Consider the following 20,892-nt stretch of genomic DNA (forward strand, 5'->3'; position numbering starts at 1 on the left):
GGTCATAAAGGGAGAAAGTAAACCTGGCAATCCATCATTAGTATATTTGTATAATTCCACCGCTGATACATGTGTCTCTTTCACAATCTCGAGAAGAAAACCTGCGAGTCCCGTACATTCGGGTTTCACACTGTAATTGTACACTTAAACATCCGTGCTTCTATTCTGAGTGCTCGTATCACTCTTGTATTATGATATCCTTATTATGGGAATGTTCTGTAATACATCAGTGATATTTCATAAACTTGTATCCTCGTGAGACACAGAAGGGAATGGACGGTTTCAAGTGGACCGGCCCTTGCGATGCTAAAACACGGCCCTGTTCTCTTCTGTTCTGATGAGGATGATTAAATGTGTTTTTCTGTTGTGTCAGCACGTCCTTACTTTGTTGCTATCAATTCCCCGGAGACTTTATCCTGCCAAGACACTTTATGGACAAAGCCAAGTCATTTCAGAAAATACATTTCCCTGCTTTTTTTTAATCTTGAGAGGAATGCAGCCAAAGAGCACCGTTCCAGTGTCAAACATCTGTGTGTTTTTCTCTGAGAAGAGAGGAGTTGTGTGAGGATGATGCCTGAGGAAACTCACCTGCTGGAAGGAAAACAATCGCAGTGCGTGAACAATGTTAACTGATTTTAAATAATGTTTTCACAGCGTAATGCCAAACCATCAGACGCTCGGGTGGTTCCTGACGCTGTGGAGGTTGAAATCAAATCATCCGCAAAATTTCCTGTCACTCAGGGATGGTTGAGGTCTAGTGAAATTGTAAGAGGTCACAAAATCTCATTGAAAATTTAACATTAGATCACTTTGTTGCTGAAAATCGATTGTGTTTCCATATTCGTTCTTAATAAAATCAAAGGTGAACAACTTAACACAATCAGAGTCATACACTTGATATTGTGCATCTCCTCTCATTCCATCGTCCAGAATGTTTTAACATCTTTGGCATCCACACTCTTCAAAAATAGGGCCTTTCTGGGGCTCTAAATGCTTTTAAAAAATTTCAACATAGACTTTTTTAGGATAAAGGTTCTGCCGACTATAAAAAGAAAGAAATGGTTCTTCCACAATAACACTGCTTTGAAGCACCTTTATTTTTACAAGTTTAAAACCATGTGTACTTGAATGACCACTGTGAAGTGGTCACATTAAACTGGATTTTTAATTTTCATTGTTGTGTATTTAAATGAATTATTATGGGTAAATGAAAAATGAAAAAAATGTATAGCTTGTCCTCATATGTAGTGAAACAAATGTGACCGTTCTGCCCATTATTGACTATAGTTTACTATTAAAAACTGCTCAAGAATTGTTTGGTTACCAAAATCCTTCAAAATAGCTATCTTTGTGTTAAGCAGAACCAAGAAAGTAGAAAATAACACATGTTATTAAAAACTTGAAAACTCAACGATATTTATCCACTGGAATTTCCGTTAAGGGACATTTTTACCTTAAAGATTCCAGTTCTCTACTAACTTTCTACTAAGCCAATAATGTGGACTTACAAGAGGATGTATATATATTCCGTATTGAATAAATAAATGGATATAAAATATATTTTCTACAGAGGACTGTTTTACCCATTCTCACTTTTGACTTGGCGTCCTACTTTTTAAAATATTTTTAGAAATATTTAAGCCCAAACATAATCACATAATTACAGACATATAAACAAAATAAATGTTACATATACAGTGGTGTATATATGCAGTATAGTATATATTATACACATTCTGTGTTCATATAGGCCACTAATCTACTCCGTAATTAAATGTGGAAATGTAAATAAAAAAATTAAAACATTTAAAGCATTGTATAGCCTGAAGCCTTCCGTAAAGTCAAGAGATAAGATATCTACCGTATAAATTTTGCATTTGTAACATATATAACATATGATATGAGATTCATACTTTACATATAGATTTATAATGCAGCATTTTAAAGCAAAACTTCATCTGTAATAAAACATATGGGCTGCTGGTTTGACTTTTTCTGTGAAACACTAAAAGAAGGGTTCTGAAGTGTGTCATTGGTATTGTTTATAAGACTAAATGATCATAGAAATTGTTTTGGGCAATGTAAACATTGTCTTCATTTAAAGTAGGTATTAATAAAGGCTTTAATAAAAACCCAGGCTGTAAATGGACAAACCTGTTTATCAAAGAGTCTTATGTAGTTAGAATATTTCTGCAAAGAAAAAGTTGTGCATCAAAGTTACTTTAATAATAAAGCCTCCTGATTGATGATTTTGAAAGCTGAGGTAACTTTTAAAACTAAGAAAAACTTTTTACACTTTATATCAGCTAATTTTTGTATTGTTGTAATGCGTCACCTTTTACACATCTTTAGTGATGCTACGTATATTAAGATTTGCGCGTATAAAATGTGTAATTGAAACGTATCAACTTAGTTGTAAAACATCGCTCTCTGCTGGCTCATAAAACATATAATAAAATAATAAAATATTTAAATAAATGTTTGGATAAATTGGTCAAATCAGGTAATTATTCATATCGAATTGGGTTATAGAATATGTATTAACCACATATAACACAAAACTTATTTTAAATTTAACTTCAGGCCAATTTGAACTTCCTTCGGAACTGAACATGATGTTTGTTGAAGCGCTACGGATGTTATATACTGTGACACCGAAACTCACATGGTCTGGCAGAATGCATTAAAGCACGAAACTTCAGTAAAACAGACACAATCTTTGATAGACACCTAAAGTAATGTTGTTTATGTGATGTGAGGGATCTTTCCTTCATGACTGAAGCTGTGTTTCAAGCGCCTAAACGGCGAGCGAAGATCTATGAATCATTTGAAGCTCCTCTTCCCATCAGAGAAGATGAAGATCACATCATATACAGAGCAGACATCATCAATCATCATGTCATAGTGAAACATCCTCTTCACATACAAGCGTTGTATGACAGGGTGAGACACACTTTTCACTGCATATTATACATGTGTTTCAAAATCTTGAATGAAAAGCTTTTGCATGATACCTACTGTAGGTGATGGATGTTATGGGCTTGTGAGTATCAGTACAATAGGTCTTTGTGTTTTGTTAGTTACATAATTCATCTTGAATATTTTGATATTCGTTTATACTTACCTGACACCTCAATGCTGATTATTTGATTGTTATGAATGAAAAGTTATTATACAACTTGAAACTGTTTATTTTGCTCTCTGTCTGAAGGGTTATTTTGGTAAAGGAGTATTTTCTAGGTCTAGGCCTGAACACAGGATCTCTCAGCAATGGAAATGTGGGTATAAACCTTTTTGTTTGTTTCTATTTTTAATATTCTAACCTTTATATTTTGTAAGTATACTTCATATATTTCTATATATTCCTCTTGTTTATTAGGTATTGGCGACCGGTATCATCCTGTGATAACGTCATCAGAGTACGGTCTTAAATCATTTAAGTTCATTTTGAGTGATTTAATGTAAATACTTAATCTAATGATGATTTCATTTCTTCCAGGTATCAGAAACGTGTGAGCTGGGCGCGGGCCGCTCTCTTGATGCAGGGTTTGGATGATGAAGCTGTCATTCATGCACTGCAGACCCTCACGAAACCTGTGGAGCTTGATATCTGTGAAGAACATGACCCAGAACCTGTCAAATCTCAAGCAGGACACTTGGATGGGTCATCGGTGGACCACTTAATGGATTGCATGTCTGGTGACGCAGATCTAAACGATGAAAAACATGACGTGGTCCAGGCTAAACCTATAAAGCCTCAACGACAAGGAAACCCACGTTTTGATCCATTGGCTGAACTCTGTCCTGATGAACCTGAAGCACTGACTGAAGAAAATGAGCATTCAAGAGTGAATGTGAAGTGCCAACGACATGATGATTGGATCATTCACTGTGGCTGTAGAGCGGATGATAACCAATCACTGAGTTCAAAGCATCGAGCACCAGGCGCGGACCCTCATGAAGGATATGAATATGTTTTGGTGGAGAAAGCTGAAGATGATCATGAGAACACCACCAAGGACAACGTCTCGGTTGTAAATAAAACTATTTGTATTTACACAATTAATACTAGGATTATGATGTGTCCATGTAATACATCACAACATGAAGAGATGATTTGCAAAAATAGATTACGAGACTTTCAAAAGTCCGGTTTTTATTGTGTTATGATTTTTTTTTTTATTACTTAATCAAAACAACCCAACTGCATTTTGATTGAAATATAAAAAGAAATATTTTTATAAAGTTCTCTTTTTGCAAATTAACTCCATCATACACTGTGTATAATACAAAAAAATGATGAAATACCTAAAGATTTAGAATAAAGTGATATGGATGTAAAAAGATAAATTCAGTCACAATTCAGCATGTAAATATTTTAGTGATATTATTTTGAGTTAGATTTTCTAGGCAATAATTTTGAAACATTTTATTTTAAATGTAGTATAAAATTGACAAAAAAACAAAATGCGTCTTAAGCAAGAGTTAACAAATAAAAGTTAAAAAAGGTTGGTAAACATTGTGGAAAAAAAAACTATATTGTTAAACTTTTGAAATAATATATGCACAAGTTTCCTAATCATTTATGTTTATTCACAAATGTTTAACACCTTTTTGGTTATTTCTTAAATAACCAACAACATGCCATTTAATAATAGCAGTGGCCTAAAACTGAAGAGTCAGAAAAATACAAACTGTTTTTATCTTATGGATGTTAAAACCTAGAACTATAAGGCTATTTTAATATTGTCATTTTTGGTTTGAAAAAAATCTTTGTAAATATTTGTAAAAGTTTTCCTGGGTGCTGTTTAAAATCCTTGTTCACTGATGATACATAGATCTAAAAAAATTGACTTCTCAAAGAGTGTGAGAAAGTGGCGTATTATTTACAACCTGCATGTTTGTTAAAGAGCTGTGTCTTCAACCCTTTATAAAACCTTGATGATTTTTAAAAGTGTGAATGTGCATGTCTTTGTGTCAGGATGGATGTGGGGGATTGGAGTTAAGGATCAACCCTTTCAGCATGATGGAGTACCTGCAGCTCACTTATGAAGAAGTAAGTCACACATCAGCACCACAGAATAACATCAATGTGTCGACATATTGAATATTGCAGCATCTTTTCCCAGCCCTGAACGCTTCTCAGCCCCTGTGGTCTGTGCTTTATCTGTCAAGTGTAACTCAAGTAGCCTAAAAAACATTTCAGTTGAGTTTGTATTGTTTCATCTGGATGTATTTAAGAGATTTCACTCGACTGAGCCAATGCAAACAGCAGAATTCAAGCAGTAAATAAGTTTTAAGGTTTTATTTACTGTAGCTTACTGAAATCACACCCAAGAGTCAGATGTAAGGGTCAGAAATGTGATATTTTATCATTGATCATTTAGCCTCCCATCGGTATGCCGGCTTTGACCCAAATGCGGTGTGATTTAATACACGTCCTAACATAACCCTGTTAGCAGCCGGGTGGATGAAGGTTTATTTATCTTTCACATAATAACGTTTTTGTATTTTTTTCAGGCTTTTTTTCTGGTTTATGCACTTGGATGCCTATCAGTTTATTACAGTGGGGTAAGTTTCATCTCCTGCTGTGTACTCATAATCGGCATCATTGTGTGTTTGTCAGGTTTTCTGTTAGTTTGTTTGTTTGTTTACTTCAGGAGCCTCTATCGATTCTTGAGGTTTGGTCGATGTTCTCTTCAGTCCAGCCCAACTTCTCAATCACCTACGCGGCATATCACTATTTCCGTGCCAAAGGCTGGGTGCCGAAGACGGGTGTTAAATATGGAACTGATTTAAGTAAGCATATTAGTATGTCACACATTTTCGGCTAAATCTACATCAAATTTCATTTGTTATATAAATAATCATTATATATAAATAATCAGAAATGTTGTCATAACTATGGTAATACACAATAGATGTCTCTTTAAAAGTATTCAATGTTTTCTGTTGTAGAGTGATTTTAGAAACCTTGAAAGCACTAGGTGTGACTTCTACCTATCTGAAAACTTCACACATTTTTATAGACGGTTTCGCAGGAACTTTTGTGGGCGGTGTGATGACACATCCTGTCCCTCGTGTGAACTGTGTCCGCTTAGGACCCCGCGTGGCTAAAATAACTTGGAATATGTACTATTTTTAGCACCTGATGGCAATTCTTTCAAAATGACATAACGATTGTACTTTGTTAAATTGACCATTATTGTCTTTTTCACTAAATGCATCATATAATAGGATATAGAGGAGGCTATGGGAAGTGAAATCAAACAAATGTCATTCTTACTGATTTTGTTATTTACTATAATGAAACCATGGTAATTTTAAGATATCAAAAGTGATGTTGATCAATAAATACTTGCGTTTTTGTTAAATCAAAACTTTGACATAAACATTTTTTAAATGTAATTTCCCTAACCTTTATTTTACACAGCATATTTAGCTCGATTAGCCATACAACAACATATCAAGATAACAACTTTGTGATCTGGCATTATAAATACCTACTAGGTATTATCCTAATTCAGATGGGGGCAATTTTTCATGACTTTTCTTTTCTGGACTTTGCGACTGATAAAACCCTCTGTGTTGTGTGTGAATTAGCATCAATAAAACATGTACATACAGTTGAAAGAAAAAGTATGTGAACCCTTTGGGCTTACTTGGATTTCTTCATAAATTGGTCATAAAATGTGTTCTGATCTTCATCTAAGTCACAACAATAGAGAAACACAGTCTGCTTAAACTAATACTACACAAACATTATTATTTATTATTACATAAAGCTGGAAAGGGCTACAAAAGTATATCTAAAAGCTTTGATGTCCATGTGTCCACGGTAAGACAGATTGTCTACAAATGGAGAAAGTTCAGCACTGTTGCTACACTCCCTAGGCGTGGTCGTCCTGTAAAGATGACTGCAAGAGCACAGCGCAGAATGCTCAATGAGGTGAAGAAGAATCCTAGAGTGTCAGCTAAACACTTACAGAAATCTCTGGCACATGCTAACATTTTTGTTGACAAATCTACAATAAGGAAAACATTAAACAAGAATGGACTTCATGGGAGGACACCACGGAGGAAACCACTGCTGTCCAAAAAAAACATTGCAGCACGTTTGAAGTTTGCAAAAGAACACCTGGATGTTCCACAGCACTACTGGCAGAACATTCTGTGGACAGATGAAACCAAAATTGAGTTGTTTGGAAAGAACACACAACGCTATGTGTGGAGAACAAAAGGCACAGCACACCAACATCAAAACCTCATCCCAACTGTGAAATATGGTGGAGGGGGCATCATGGTTTGGGGCTGCCTCAGGCCCTGGACGGATTACTGTCATCGAAGGAAAAATGAATTCCAAAGTTTATCAAGACATTTTGCAGGAAAATTTAAGACCATCTGTCCGCCAACTGAAGCTTAACAGAGGATGGACGATGCAACAGGACAACGACCCGTAAATCAACAACAGAATGGCTTCAACAGAAGAAAATACGCCTTCTGGAGTGGCCCAGTCAGAGTCCAGACCTCAACCCGATTGAGATGCTGTGGCATGACCTCAAGAGAGCGATTCACACCAGACATCCCAAGAATATTGCTGAACTGAAACACTTTTGTAAAGAGGAATGGTCCAAAATTTCTCCTGACCGTTGTGCAGGTCTGATCTGCAACTATAGGAATCGTTTGGTTGAGGTTATTGCTGCCAAAGGAGGGTAAACCAGTTATTAAACCCATAGGTTCACATACTTTTTCTTTCAACTGTATGTTGATAATATAGTACTGTATGTATTTAATGTTATTGCCAGTAAACCAGGTTAGATTTGTAGCAGTTTGAAATCTTCAGACGTGAGGTCTGTTGTTGATGGCTTGTCCTTTTAAAACATTAAGGCTGACCTTGGATCAACTGATTCTAGCTGATGATGAGAGATTTTCCAAGTAGTGTCGGTAACACTTGAGGATGGAAGGTGTATTATTCAGGTGTGTTGAGCATTGCTTTGCTTGCCCTCCTATCCCGTTTCAACTCCGTCTCGGGGCACAGGGTGGAAAGTTAGAGAGCAGCGTCTGAAGTGATGGACACATGACTCTTCTACAGCATGATCGAGTTCATGCATCAGGTTTTTTTGTTCCTGTTTGTTCTGAACTGAGTATCTGATTCTTTTCTTTCCAGTGCTGTATAGAAAAGGACCACCGTTTTATCATGCAAGGTTTGTTCATTTATGCCCTCAGGATCATCATTTTTCAATCCGTTAAAACTGAAACATTTTGCAGAGAATGGGATTTTAATGTTTAGAATATTTGAATGTCTTGTAACCTTTTAGTAAAATTATTTAAAGCAAGTTTGAAAAAAATTAGTAGAAGTAAGAGTAAAAACGTTGTTTTATTAATATAAAATGATATTTATTTATCTAAACAATCTAGATGGATGACTACCTAGGACTTCGTCTTTAAACCTGGGCTAGTTCACCCCAAATATGAAAATTCTGTCATCATTTACTCGCCCTCAAGTTGGGAGTCAATGGTGCACCATAAAATTTCAGTTGCTAACATTTTTTCAAATATCTTTGTGTTCGTCAGAACAAAGAAATGTATACAGGTTTTGAACAACTTGAAGGTGAGTAAATGATGACTGAATTTTCCTGTTCCTTTAGTTTTACTTGTAAGATACAGAATGTACTTTTCACTTAAGGGGGTGTCACATCTTACCCCACTCTCCCTTATTCATGTTTGCTTCTTCTAAACACAAGCACATTTCTAATGTAAAAAACTGTTGTATAGGTTTATAATAGGAGTAAATGCTTTGTTGTTGTCATGTTCAGTTATTCAGTGGTGGTGGATAGAGCAGATGATTCATTCACAGGCTCAACCCTGCGGGCCTTCACATGGAGATCTCTCGCTGCTCTGAGCAGAATCACTGGCAATGTCTCAAAGGTAAAGTCATTTTCTGCACATAGCCCTCATTGACATTATGCATATAAAGAAATATAAACAAGAAGCTTGCCAACAGAATCTTATACACACAAAGCGATTTAAGTGTTAATCCTAATAAATATCGCCAGAAATGACAAAGTTTACTTCACCCAAAAAATCTGTACTTATTTAAGCTCATGTCATTTCATATCCAGTTTACAGATAGACTTTCATATATTTCTAACATTTGAATTTACATTTTTGTATTCCACAAACATACTATAAAATAAATAAACAGCATATGTGGGGTTTGATATGAAATTGTGCCCTTTTTCGACTTGTCATTATTAGGTAAACAGAAAATGACCGAGTGAAATCTAACATTCATGTCTCTTACAGGAACTGATGCTCTGCTACGTCATCACACCATCATACGCGTCAGAAGACATGTTCTCAACTCCAGAATGTCTGAAAAGGCTCACAGTACAGGTAATAAACCACATCACACTTTGCTGTAAGAGTTGAAGTGTTTAAATCTGTGGTGTGATATTATTTGTGTTGTTGCAGGAGGTCATTGTGAGCAGATGGGTCTCCTCTAAAGAGCGAACAGAGCAGGATGAACTCTAAATAAACCAGCATTCCTCTCTCCATTCCATCAATATTGATTGTGAAGAATTTTATTTGTTTTTCTTGTGTTTGTCTTTCCAAAAATGTCCATACCATGACCCCCGCAAGTTAAAAGTAAAAAATGATGGATTTTAAATATGAATGATAAACATCATTAGTAGTAGTGTAAGGTTTATCATTTAAGCTGGGGTTGTTCCCCCGAAAATGCACATTCTGTCATCATTTACTCACCCTCTTGTCAGTTCAAACCTGACTGACTTTCTTCCGCAGAATACGAAAGATGATATTTTGAAGAAAGTTGGTGACCGATCAGCACTGTACCCCGTTCACTTCTATTGTATGGAAACAAAACAAATGCAAGTGAATGGGGTCCAGTTCACATACTTTAAAATATCTTCTTTTGTTTTCTGCTGAAGAAAGAAAGTCACAGGTTTAAAATGACAAAGGATGAGTAAATGATGACAGAAGTTTTATTTTTGGGTGAACTATCACTTTCAGTCCTATTGTGACGCAGACCGCCGTGATCTCATACACAAGCGTTCAAACTAACCTACAGTATTATCAACTGGTGAAACTTTTCTTTATTATGGAGGTAAAAACAAAGGTAGTTTTACATTTACGTCACTACTCGTAAAACATTCATTGGGGTGAAGCAAAAACGTATCTGTTCCCCAACTGCTTTACAAAAGTGGCATTAAAATGGTACAGAGCAGAGGGCACATAAACGCATCAAGCAAACAAACATCACCTTGATACAAGATATTAGAGATCTTATTTCATTCAATAAAAGGAACTCTTGTGTTATTTCGTCTGAAAATTCTCCATTAAGTGGAATATATTCTGTCATCTTCCTCACTCGCAGCCTCTTGTGAGTTTCTCCGAGGACTGTTCAGGATGTAGAAGTGATTCTGGGAAATCTCTCGATACAACATCATGTATTTTGTAGCTCTTCTTATGCGTGGCAGCACAAACGTGTGTGTGAATTCATCTTTACTCAGGGCTGGCTTCGACTGGGTGGCCAGCAAGCAGTTTATGAACATCAATGTGTAGCTGTAGCAATTGTGTGTTTCCTCGTGAAAGCTAAGAAGAAAAGATGGATAACCAGCATAAACATAAAATAGCAGGATTTTCAATGTATCCCATAAACATTTATTTAAAGACCCCGTGAACCGGAAGTTGCAGTCGTTTTACTACAGTGGGCGTGGCTTTCATCTTTCTCTGCGATTTGAATGTTTTAATTAAAACAGCCGTTGCATTTTGAAATGGAACTGATAGCAGAAGGGGAGAAGTTAACAGATGCTCCGCCCCAGAGCCATTGAGAGAGCGAGTTCTGCCAACGGGCGTCTCGTGATTCATGGAGCCTTCAGATAGTTCCAGGAAGTTATACACTTTAAGTGCTTTATTTATTAATTTTTTTATTTATTAAATGGCTTTCGTGGGGGGCACGGTGGCTTAGTGGTTAGCACGTTCGCCTCACACCTCCAAGGGTTGGGGGTTTGATTCCCGCTTCGGACTTGTGTGTGTGGAGTTTGCATGTTCTCCCCGTGCCTCGGGGGTTTCCTCCGGGTACTCCGGTTTCCTCCCCTGGTCCAAAGACATGCATGGTAGGTTGATTGGCATCTCTGGAAAAAATTGTCCGTAGGGTGTGAGTGCGTGAGTGAATGAGTGAGTGTGTGTGCCCTGCGATGGGTTGGCACTCCATCCAGGGTGTATCCTGCCTTGATGCCCGATGACTCCTGAGATAGGCACAGGCTCCCCGTGACCCGAGGTAGTTCGGATAAGCGGTAGAAAATGGAATGGAATGGAAAAAATGGCTTTCGTCTTTAAATGGGTTAAAAGTTTACCTCAGTTGGTCTGTTTAGCTGCAGCTCCATGCGTAACTAGTAACTTCTGGGAACTATTGAGAGCCTCCATGAACCGCCATTGCTGTGAAAAAAACTGTTCTGTTGTCAACGGAGTTGACACGACTCTCTCTTTCAATGGCTTTGTTCCACCCAAGCTGTCTAACATGGACAGTCACTACAGGACTGAAGTGCAATTTGATCTAAAGAATATGAGGGAACACGATTCTTTAAAAGAGAATGACCCACATTGATAAACTTTTTACCATAAATGCGGCAATTTTTCATGAAAAATAGTCATGGTCACTTTTTATTTCACTTGGACTTTAAAGCAAGCAGCTTCTGTAAACACAGTGATGTACACGAGGCATCCATCTGTTTACCTTTGCAATAGATGATCCCACATCTGAGCGGAGGAGAACTTCTCCAGATACTCATCCCACTGACTGATCAGATTAAACATGTCCGGTTGAACCAGCGGGATGCAAATACAGCGTTCCCATCCCTGATGATCTCTATGGATACCCGTCCTGGTGTAATTGTAGACCACACCTTCATTAAGACAAATAAATGCATATTACAGTCAAAATAAAGAACAATGTCACTTTTGATTGACTTGGAGTTTTTAACATGTTGTGCAATACTGCAGGTATCATATTCAGAAGTCTACATATTGATATTTAAAATGTCCAAGAATCTGGGGAAGACTGGGGCTCTTTGTCACATGGGGCCTATATAATTATAACTATGGATTTCAGACTCATAAACTTATACTTCGAAACCATTATTTATTTATCAATATTCTAATGTCAGGTTAGAATATATATCAAACATGATACATCTACACTGGCCTCAGAGTCATTTTTTGGTCTTTTCATTTTAGTTTTTTAGTTTAATATTTTGAATAAGCCATTTATATGTGTGTTTATTTTAGATTTAACAATTTTCTTATGTGCTTTTTCAATACATTATTTAATTTATTTTCGTTTAGATATTTTTACTGCAGTTAATAATCAACAGTTTTTCTGCTTTAACTCATCATTTTTCAGTTTATTGCTGAGGCAATATTTCTAATTTAAATTTTCACTTTTTAAAAAGTATTTAGGCATTTTAGGTAATTAGATACAATGTAGGTTAAACCTTTGATTTCTGTACAATATCCCACAAAATATTAGAGTCAGTTTTATTTAGTTTGTTCATATTTTAAATTAGCTTTTATTTTTAGCAATTTTGGTAGGCTTTATGCTTTTATCATTTTATGATTTATTAGTAAAAAAATGATGTTGCTATATAAGTTTAATTTGTATTATTTTAGTTTTTGTTTATTATCATTTTAGTGCCTTAAACTTATTTAAGTTTATTTTTGAGGCAACATTTCAATTTTTCATCCCAATAATATTTAGCTCAATATTTGATTTGATTTCAATGAACACAATGTATTAAAAGTTTGAATTTTAGTAAACTAAAACAACCTTGACAGAAATTAAATGACCAGTAACACTTTACATAGTGTTGTATTTGTAAATATTATTAAATGCATTACCTAACATGAACTAATAGTTTTCGGCATGTATTAATCTTTTTTCGTGTTAGTTAATGTCAGTTATTCATGTTAATTCACTCCAAATGTCAACATTACATCATATGATTTTTTTAAATGTTATGCTGAAATTAACATGAATTAAGATGAATTATTGCTATAGAAATATTGTTCATTGTGTTTTCATGTTAACTAATGCATTAGCTAATGTTAGCAAATACAACCTTATTGCAGTTGGTTCAAGTTGTCACGTGATTGTATCAGTTACGATCTTTTTAAACTATCAATGCTTTAATATTTTTGAATCTTAAATTGTAACTTTGTTGAAGTAGAGCCCTTAAAGACAACATAAACCTTGCAAAATGTGTGACAACAAGCCCCGGTTCCTTCTACTGTGTAATATGAACACACCATACTGTGAAATGACAAAAACAGCTACGTACCATTTGTGTTCGTAACTCCTGTGTGTAGATCAGGGTGGCCATCAAAGTCTCTGCAGGAAGAAAGTAGATCTAGATGTCACCTCAGTCCATTTAAACTTTGCTTCGATAAGAATGAGAAGGACTTCAACAAGATGAAACCTGGTCCTACCTTAACACGCTGTCTTCTGTTGGTGCAACCAGAAAGGCACATGGGACTTTATGTCCATTGGAGAAAGGGTTTGGGATGCTGACCGGTGCTTCTTCAAGCCTCTTCCCACTGAAACGAACTCCACATTCAGGACATTCATCGGGAACAAAGCAACAAAAGATGTCCTTGTCACAGTGGTTGAATCTAATAATGCTCTTATCCATTGGGAGAGAACATAGAGAAGCAGCTGCGTGGCGTACGAGAGCTGCCCGGCCGGCATCAATGCCGCGGTCGAGAGAGACCAGCAATTGTGTTTCAATAGAGTGACGTTGATTGGAGTCGGATCTGGTTGCAGTTAACTCTAAACCTGTGGATCAGCTGGATCTGTTTGCACGCCAGCTTCTTTAATGTTCACCGATGCTCACGTGCATGTGGACAGAGCAGAGGATACGTCATGACGCTGGAAACAGGATTAAATGAGATCCGAGTGCATGCTTACCAATACAGACACCAGATTGTGCTTTATTATCACTTTATTTCAAGTTGAACAAGTAGATGACACAGCATCTTATATGTTGTTTGTTCAAATCCGACTGTTAAAGTATTTACAAGCTGTCATGAGTAGTTAAATCCCATCTGTCATGTGTAAATAACACCTCACACCACAGGCGAGGTTTCAGTCTACAACAGGCCTACTACTTCACAAACTTTTGCTTAACCCATGAGTATAGTGTTTTATAAAACAACCTGTGTCACCTCTTGTCCAGTTTGTAAAATCCTTGCTGTAATATTGTATGGTAGATTTTGATGTATTTGGACACAGTCTTCATTCTGGGTAAAATATAAGATCCTGTGAACTGGTCTCTGTTCAGAGACAATTTTCCATCCAGTGAGCGCATCCGGTTGATGAAGGTCAAAGCAAAACCATAACAACAGGATCCAAATTCTCTCTCCTCCTCAAATCTGTTGTTCAAAAATGTTTCAAATCTATTTTACTTATCATTTTTAAAAACCTTTAATATTTTAGACATTATTATAGTCTAGTGTATATTCTTAAATTAGTCCCATTTTTGTCCACTAAAACGATTACAGCATTTAAGATCTTTGGAAATATTGAGGGACTAAAAATATAACTGTACCTGGAAAGGAATAAAATCTAAACATGAAAATGAACCAATAGAGCAATATAATAAATAGATTTGATTTAGTATTCCTGGGAGTAAATAGTAAAATTGCTACAAATGTTATTAAAATTCAACTAAAGCTATTCAAAACATTGCTCAAACTTGTGTGTGCGTGTGTGTGTATGTTTGTTTGTGTGTTCTTGGCTCTAAACTACAATGAAACGACCAACAAGAATCGTTTGTAATGTTTGGCTATAGCGCTGTACATATTTTGACACATTTCATTATGTATTAAATAAGAAGATTTGTTACCGTTCTGAAACCCATTCTGAGAGTACAGAAAACTCTTCTAGTTTTCTGTCCCATGATTCCCTCAGGTCATGTCTCCACGGTGGGACCAACTGTACACAGACACACTGTTCCCAACCCCGATCATCTCTCTGGACCCCTGACAGCGTGTAGTTATAAACCAGACCTAGAGGTGCACATTAACAAACTATAAACGGAACAAGATCCTACCAAAACAACAGATATTAGTCTATGGCATGTTAGGGTCATATTTTAACTTCTAACCTGTAATAAATTTTCTGCATTGTGAAATAATTCTGTTATACAAAAAAACTAAATAACGCATATTTCTGTTGATTTTCATGAAATATGACATTATTTACATTATAATAGTTCAGGCTAATACCTTCTGAATTTGAGACTCCCACGTGTATTTCTGTGTCATGCCATTCTCTGGAGAAAACAAACGGAAAATATACAAATAACTATAGAAACAGGACCATCGTGATATTACCTCAATTTATACTTAAAAAAATCATTAAACTCACCCCAGATATGATGGTCCGTGAACAGATCCTATCACAAAAGCACACGACACTTGATGCGCGTTCATAAAAGGACAGGTGAGCGTCACAGGTGCGTCTAAAAGACCGAATGTCAGAGTTTGATGACAGATCGGACACTCGCTTCTGTCCACGTCATCAGTTTGCTGAGTAAAAGAGTAACGTGAACATGAAAAACTGTAAATGTCTCTTCCACAATGTCTGTATTTGATCACGGGTTGATCCATCGAGAGAGACAGGCTCGCGTTACCTGACCTCAGATCAGTTTCGCTTTCTCTTATTTCCCTGTTGACGTCATCGTGCTCATGTTGTGCCTCGAGGGGGCGCGTGATGCCTCAAAACTCAAGTCTTATCACAGGATGTTTTTATTTTATCGAAAAAATATCAATTTATTGTATAATCCATAATATTTAAATATTACCCAATATCAGACGGTGATTGGTAAGCGGACAAACAAGATACCGGTGATGTTTCTTTGCGGCCTTGTCCATAAAGTAATTAATAAACAAACAAAAAATACAAAATACTTAATACAGAAAATTTGAATTATTTAGCCGATTTAGATCGAGGGTACCTGTCCATGTTACCTATTTCCGGACGGCTTAGTCCCGCCCATTGGAGTACATAACAAACACATGCATTACATGTTATTTTCGTGTATCATTTGAATTTGTATTTTTTTTTATCATTTTTGCTTTGGTAGTCTGACTCCTTTAAATCTACATAGACGCCTTTAAGATTGAACTTCAAATATAGATCCACGCATACTGAGTCACAGCTGGTTCCAGGTTAGCTGTCTATACTTGCTTTCCTGTATAACCATTTACATATTCCACACACAACATCCCTAAGACTTATTTTATGTTTATTGAATTGTAACAAATTGCCATATACTTTACATTAAAAAAAAAACGTTTTTAAAGGGGCTTAGACACAGAATAATAAGGACAAAAAATAGTACAACATAAAAACAGACAATAAATAAATAAACAAAAATAATGTAAACACTTTAATCTTTTAACCATCCATATTATTACAAATAAAACATAAATAGGGTGTAGATATCCTAATAAATTATATTTTTCAAATAGTATAATTGTTAAAAAAAATTGTTTGTTTTTGACAGTGTTTCAGGTATTGTCTTAAATAATTTTTAAATACTACAAAAGTGATATTCCTAAAAGCGATTAATAATGAAATATCATTTTGTGAACGTCATTAAAGCGCCAGTAAAAGATGTGGAACCAGTGAGCAGCGTGTCCGCGATCTAGCCGGAGTTGTTTTCCGGTTACACAGAACCGTGGAGACCGAGCATAAATATAAAAGAATCGGTCTACGGATTAAAAATGTCAACGAAACAAGTGACCTGCAGGTAAAGATAAACACAAACATGTCTTTCCATAGAAATGAACGCATCGCTGTATATATAATGCGAGTGATAGTGTAAACATTACTTTGACGAGAGAAAATGGTGCTGCTGCACTGACGCATGTGTTACTGCAGATATCAGATCTTTGACGTTTACACACAACTGCTTAACATACATTTATTTAATATAGACATTTGAGCGGTATAAGCACGAGTGGTTGAAATATTTGCTTTTGAAGATCTGTGCCACGAACAGTCCATAAAGATGTTTGATTCACGTGTCATCGCTTGACTGATGTTTTCTGTAGATATTTCCTCCATGGTGTTTGTCGAGAGGGCAGCAGATGCATGTTCTCTCATGATCTGAACACAAGCAAACCTTCAACTATCTGTAAATACTATCAGAGAGGAGTTTGTGCTTACGGAGAACGATGCAGGTGAGAGGTCTCTTCTGAAACTCTATTCTCATGGGTCTGATCATGACTCTGAGCAGGTTGTGCTATAATGTGTGATGTCTGTCTTTTTTAAAGGCGCCATTATAAGCTTTCCTCCAGCAGTAGCTCAAAAGTTGCCCACACATCATGTATTAATAATATGTGATACTTGGTGGTTTAGGAAAGCTTACCATGTCTTTTTTTTAGATATGACCACATCAAACCATCTGGCCGTGGCAGCGGCCCACCGGCTGACAACACTACCAGAGCCAGCACGGCGGGAGTGCCAGTGCCAGAACCCGGACCACCATCAAACTTGACGAAACATGTCAAGAAACCCCTAGTGTTGAGAGACAAAGGTTTCTGAATAACATTTTGATTTCTACACAAACATAATGGATTGTGATGTTAGAATGTGATCTCAATGAAAATGTAGCTCTGTTTTATTATGTACGTTACACGTATGTGTGTCTTTAGTCTTTTGTCATTTCATTTATTTATGTAGTTTTTTTTTGTTTCGTGTACAATTGTTTATTCCTGTGATAGCTCTGGGTTGTGACAGCAGAGGTCAGGCATACAGCGGAGGAGAAAGCACAGAGTGCTGGGACTACAGAGACGACAGCGCTCACGGCAAGCCGCACACTTACCTAGATGCCATCCGCACAGGTTTGGAGAGTTCAGCCTCTGCCAGCGCCTATCCAGACGTGAGCCAGCTCCCTCAGCTCTGCCCGTACATGGCTGCGGGCCAGTGTCACTATGGAGACAGCTGCCCGTATCTGCATGGCGACATGTGCGAAATATGTCGCCTGCAGGTTCTGCATCCACACGACCCTGAGCAAAGAGCAGCCCATGAAAAGGTGACCGTACCTTCCGTTCCATTTCTGTTACTTTTCCAGATGGCGATGGCTGTGCTCAACAGAGAAATATTGTTTTGTGATGGTGACTGTCATTGTTTATAGATGTGTATGATGGCATTTGAGATGGACATGGAGAAAGCGTTCGCGGTCCAGCACAGTCAGGACAAGCAGTGCACCATTTGTATGGAGGTGGTGTATGAGAAAGTGTCTCCATCAGAGCGACGCTTCGGCATTCTCTCCAGCTGCTGTCACACGTACTGTTTGAGCTGCATCCGTCAGTGGCGCTGTGTCGAGCAGTTCACCAATCAGATCCGCAAGTGAGTCAAATCCTCATCTGTATTTGGGCAAATCTCAGGAAATCTCAATTTTTTTTAAAAACACTGTTTCCTCTTACAAATATTTCTTTTAAAACTTGACTTTCTTTTTGAAGAATAATGCAGTCGGAGTTATAATACGACATATCACTATACTTCCAGTGAATCCATCGTTCGAAGAGCTGCACATCACGGCTCCATGGTCTTAACAAAGGTCTTCTGAAGCGAATCATTGCGTTTGTTTAAGGGAAATATTCTTATTTACAGCGCTATTAACGTCGATGTCTGGCTTCTGTTATCCCTCGGCTGCGCATGAACCAGAGACTTGTTTTTCCGGCAAATTATGCAGTAAGTTCCGGGAACGAACGTGTCGTTTTGTTCCAATAGGATGCCGTCTCTCTGCACTCTCTGGAGCTTTCGTGAACGTTATTTGCCAGAAAAACAGAACGTAGGTTCACGCACAGTAGAGGGTTTACGGATGTTAGACGTTAATAGTGTTGTAAATACGGATATTTCTCTTAAACAAACACATCAATGGTTTTTGGCCACAAAGAAGAATTATTAGAAATATAGTCAAGTGATTTTCTTAAATGTCAATCAAATAAATGAACATAGTACATGTAGCATCATGTAATGTAAAACTATGATGCATTACTTCAGGGTTTCTGATGAACCGTGAACCCAATTATGTTCTTAAAATTGTCTTTTTTGCTTTTGCGATGTGTGTTAAGGTCTTGTCCAGAGTGTCGTGTGGTTTCTGAGTTTGTCATACCCAGTATGTACTGGGTGGAGGATCAGGACGAAAAGAATCGGCTCATTGAAGAGTTCAAGTCTGGGGTCAGGTGTGTTTCACTGACATTTTCAGTTTGCAAACATCCAGTTCACTTTAAAGACGAGATGTGCAGGTGAAACAGAAATAAATAGAATAAGAAGGTTAAATATTGGGAGTCGTCCCATACTGCTACCTGTCAGCGGCCTTTCATCTGCACTGAGACCAACAGTCAAACTCTTTAGATGTTATTATGTTTTCATCTATTTATACATCCATCTATTTTATTAGCAGATTTATTTAAAGCGGCAAATTTAATCTTGTTTTTAGGTTTTGTACATTGTCGTGTGATAAATTCTGACATGTGTCTTGCAGTAAGAAGCCGTGTAAATACTTTGATCAGGGCAGAGGGGCGTGTCCATTTGGAGGAAAGTGTTTCTACATGCACGCCTACGCCGATGGGACACTGGCAGAACCTGACAAACCACGCAAACAGCTCAGCGCTGAGGGCAGCGTCCGGGTAAACACACACACAACATGTGCCCATAAATACACTTATACAATTCCTTGACTGTGATTGGTTGAGCGTGAAGTAATGCACTGGCCCATTTTGTCTTCAGTTTCTTAATTCGGTGCGTCTGTGGGACTTCATAGAGGAGCGTGAGCACCGCGGTGTACCTCAGCATGAGGATGAGGTGAATGAACTGGGTGAACTGTTCATGCAGCTGTCAGGAGCCGGAGACGAGAGCGCCTCTTCAGCATCACATTGATTACATCACACACACACGGATGCTCTTAGGTACCGGGTTCAATACCCAGGCAATAAAAAATTATTGGCAGGTTAACGTTTCACGTTTACATTCGAGATGGTTTCCTAAGAAAACATTTTTCTAAGTGGTTGGTTCTTGTGCAAAAGCATATACTATATGAGTATATAACAAATATAAAGCACCTGTATCATGTCTGTAGGCTGCTATATTCTGCATAAGGATTGAATAAATTGTTTTATTTAATGCCCAAAGATGATTGTATGCTCAAAAGAAAAATGGAACTAAAAATCGGTTTGGCACATTTTACAAGCACTTGAAAAGTGTATGAAGTTTAATAAAGGAATATTGTTATAGTGAAAAAAATTAACTGTTGGACTTTGTTCATATAATATGTATACATTATTACTTTTGGGCAACATGCAATATATTACTGTGATTTAACAAACACTTTGTAACTGTTTATTCATTGCAGACAAATGGAAATGTCTATATTTTTAGGGCCGTTTGGGTATAGATGATTCATTTTGGAGCTAATATCATAGTACTGAATTTCACTCCTCTAGTTTACTCTTAAACCTGATCTCATATGAGTTCTTATATATTCTGTTTTATGAATTGTATTGTAGAGTGACACTGGACCGAGTGTAATAAACCATTAGTGTTGAAGTGTCTTGTACTTACTAGTAAATGTGTACAGCATTGAAAATTTACTGTACATATTTAAAACAACATTTTTGTGTCTTATTCCATATTATGGGGTCAGTTTGTATGCAGCCACACACACTACCGGTCAAAAGTTTGGGATAACTCAACAAAAATGTTTCTCATGCTCATAGACATCTTTTATTCTGAAGGTGTGTTTCAATGTTTGAAATTAGCTGTGTTGACATACACTCACCTAAAGGATTATTAGGAACACC

At 36.9% G+C, this 20,892-nt stretch overlaps 4 protein-coding genes across 6 annotated transcripts; 2 read left to right on the forward strand and 2 right to left on the reverse strand.

Annotated features, from left to right (window-relative positions):
- The first annotated feature begins 2,660 nt into the window (after window positions 1-2,660).
- tsen2 (TSEN2 tRNA splicing endonuclease subunit) lies at window positions 2,661-9,612 on the forward strand. Of its 2 annotated transcripts, none has more exons than XM_056734929.1 (11): window positions 2,661-2,943; window positions 3,212-3,278; window positions 3,380-3,419; window positions 3,500-4,034; window positions 4,982-5,056; window positions 5,521-5,571; window positions 5,661-5,799; window positions 8,168-8,204; window positions 8,817-8,928; window positions 9,307-9,396; window positions 9,475-9,612. In XM_056734929.1, the coding sequence occupies exons 1-11, from the start codon at window positions 2,773-2,775 to the stop codon at window positions 9,532-9,534; spliced, it is 1,377 nt and encodes a 458-aa protein (XP_056590907.1). In that variant the 5' UTR covers window positions 2,661-2,772; the 3' UTR covers window positions 9,535-9,612. The 2 variants fall into 2 exon arrangements, with proteins under 2 accessions (XP_056590907.1, XP_056590908.1); XM_056734930.1 differs by having other exon boundaries at window positions 3,500-4,031.
- Window positions 9,613-10,348: 736 nt separating this feature from the next.
- mkrn2os.2 (MKRN2 opposite strand, tandem duplicate 2) lies at window positions 10,349-13,714 on the reverse strand. The gene is made up of 4 exons (XM_056734931.1): window positions 13,507-13,714; window positions 13,359-13,408; window positions 11,759-11,927; window positions 10,349-10,614 (listed from the first exon to the last, which is right to left on the reverse strand). The coding sequence occupies exons 1-4, from the start codon at window positions 13,707-13,709 to the stop codon at window positions 10,359-10,361; spliced, it is 678 nt and encodes a 225-aa protein (XP_056590909.1). The 5' UTR covers window positions 13,710-13,714; the 3' UTR covers window positions 10,349-10,358.
- Window positions 13,715-13,747: 33 nt separating this feature from the next.
- mkrn2os.1 (MKRN2 opposite strand, tandem duplicate 1) lies at window positions 13,748-16,009 on the reverse strand. The gene is made up of 4 exons (XM_056734932.1): window positions 15,446-16,009; window positions 15,304-15,350; window positions 14,922-15,084; window positions 13,748-14,448 (listed from the first exon to the last, which is right to left on the reverse strand). The coding sequence occupies exons 1-4, from the start codon at window positions 15,685-15,687 to the stop codon at window positions 14,238-14,240; spliced, it is 663 nt and encodes a 220-aa protein (XP_056590910.1). The 5' UTR covers window positions 15,688-16,009; the 3' UTR covers window positions 13,748-14,237.
- A 687-nt stretch (window positions 16,010-16,696) lies between these two features.
- On the forward strand, window positions 16,697-20,638 carry mkrn2 (makorin, ring finger protein, 2). Of its 2 annotated transcripts, none has more exons than XM_056735667.1 (8): window positions 16,697-16,832; window positions 17,137-17,265; window positions 17,470-17,621; window positions 17,740-18,119; window positions 18,222-18,436; window positions 19,165-19,275; window positions 19,578-19,722; window positions 19,823-20,638. In XM_056735667.1, the coding sequence occupies exons 1-8, from the start codon at window positions 16,807-16,809 to the stop codon at window positions 19,970-19,972; spliced, it is 1,308 nt and encodes a 435-aa protein (XP_056591645.1). In that variant the 5' UTR covers window positions 16,697-16,806; the 3' UTR covers window positions 19,973-20,638. The 2 variants fall into 2 exon arrangements, with proteins under 2 accessions (XP_056591645.1, XP_056591646.1); XM_056735668.1 differs by having other exon boundaries at window positions 17,809-18,119.
- The last annotated feature ends 254 nt before the right edge of the window (window positions 20,639-20,892 follow it).

The sequence above is a fragment of the Triplophysa dalaica genome, chromosome 21, assembly GCF_015846415.1.
Source record: "Triplophysa dalaica isolate WHDGS20190420 chromosome 21, ASM1584641v1, whole genome shotgun sequence".
In the NCBI taxonomy this organism is placed as follows: Eukaryota; Metazoa; Chordata; class Actinopteri; order Cypriniformes; family Nemacheilidae; genus Triplophysa; species Triplophysa dalaica.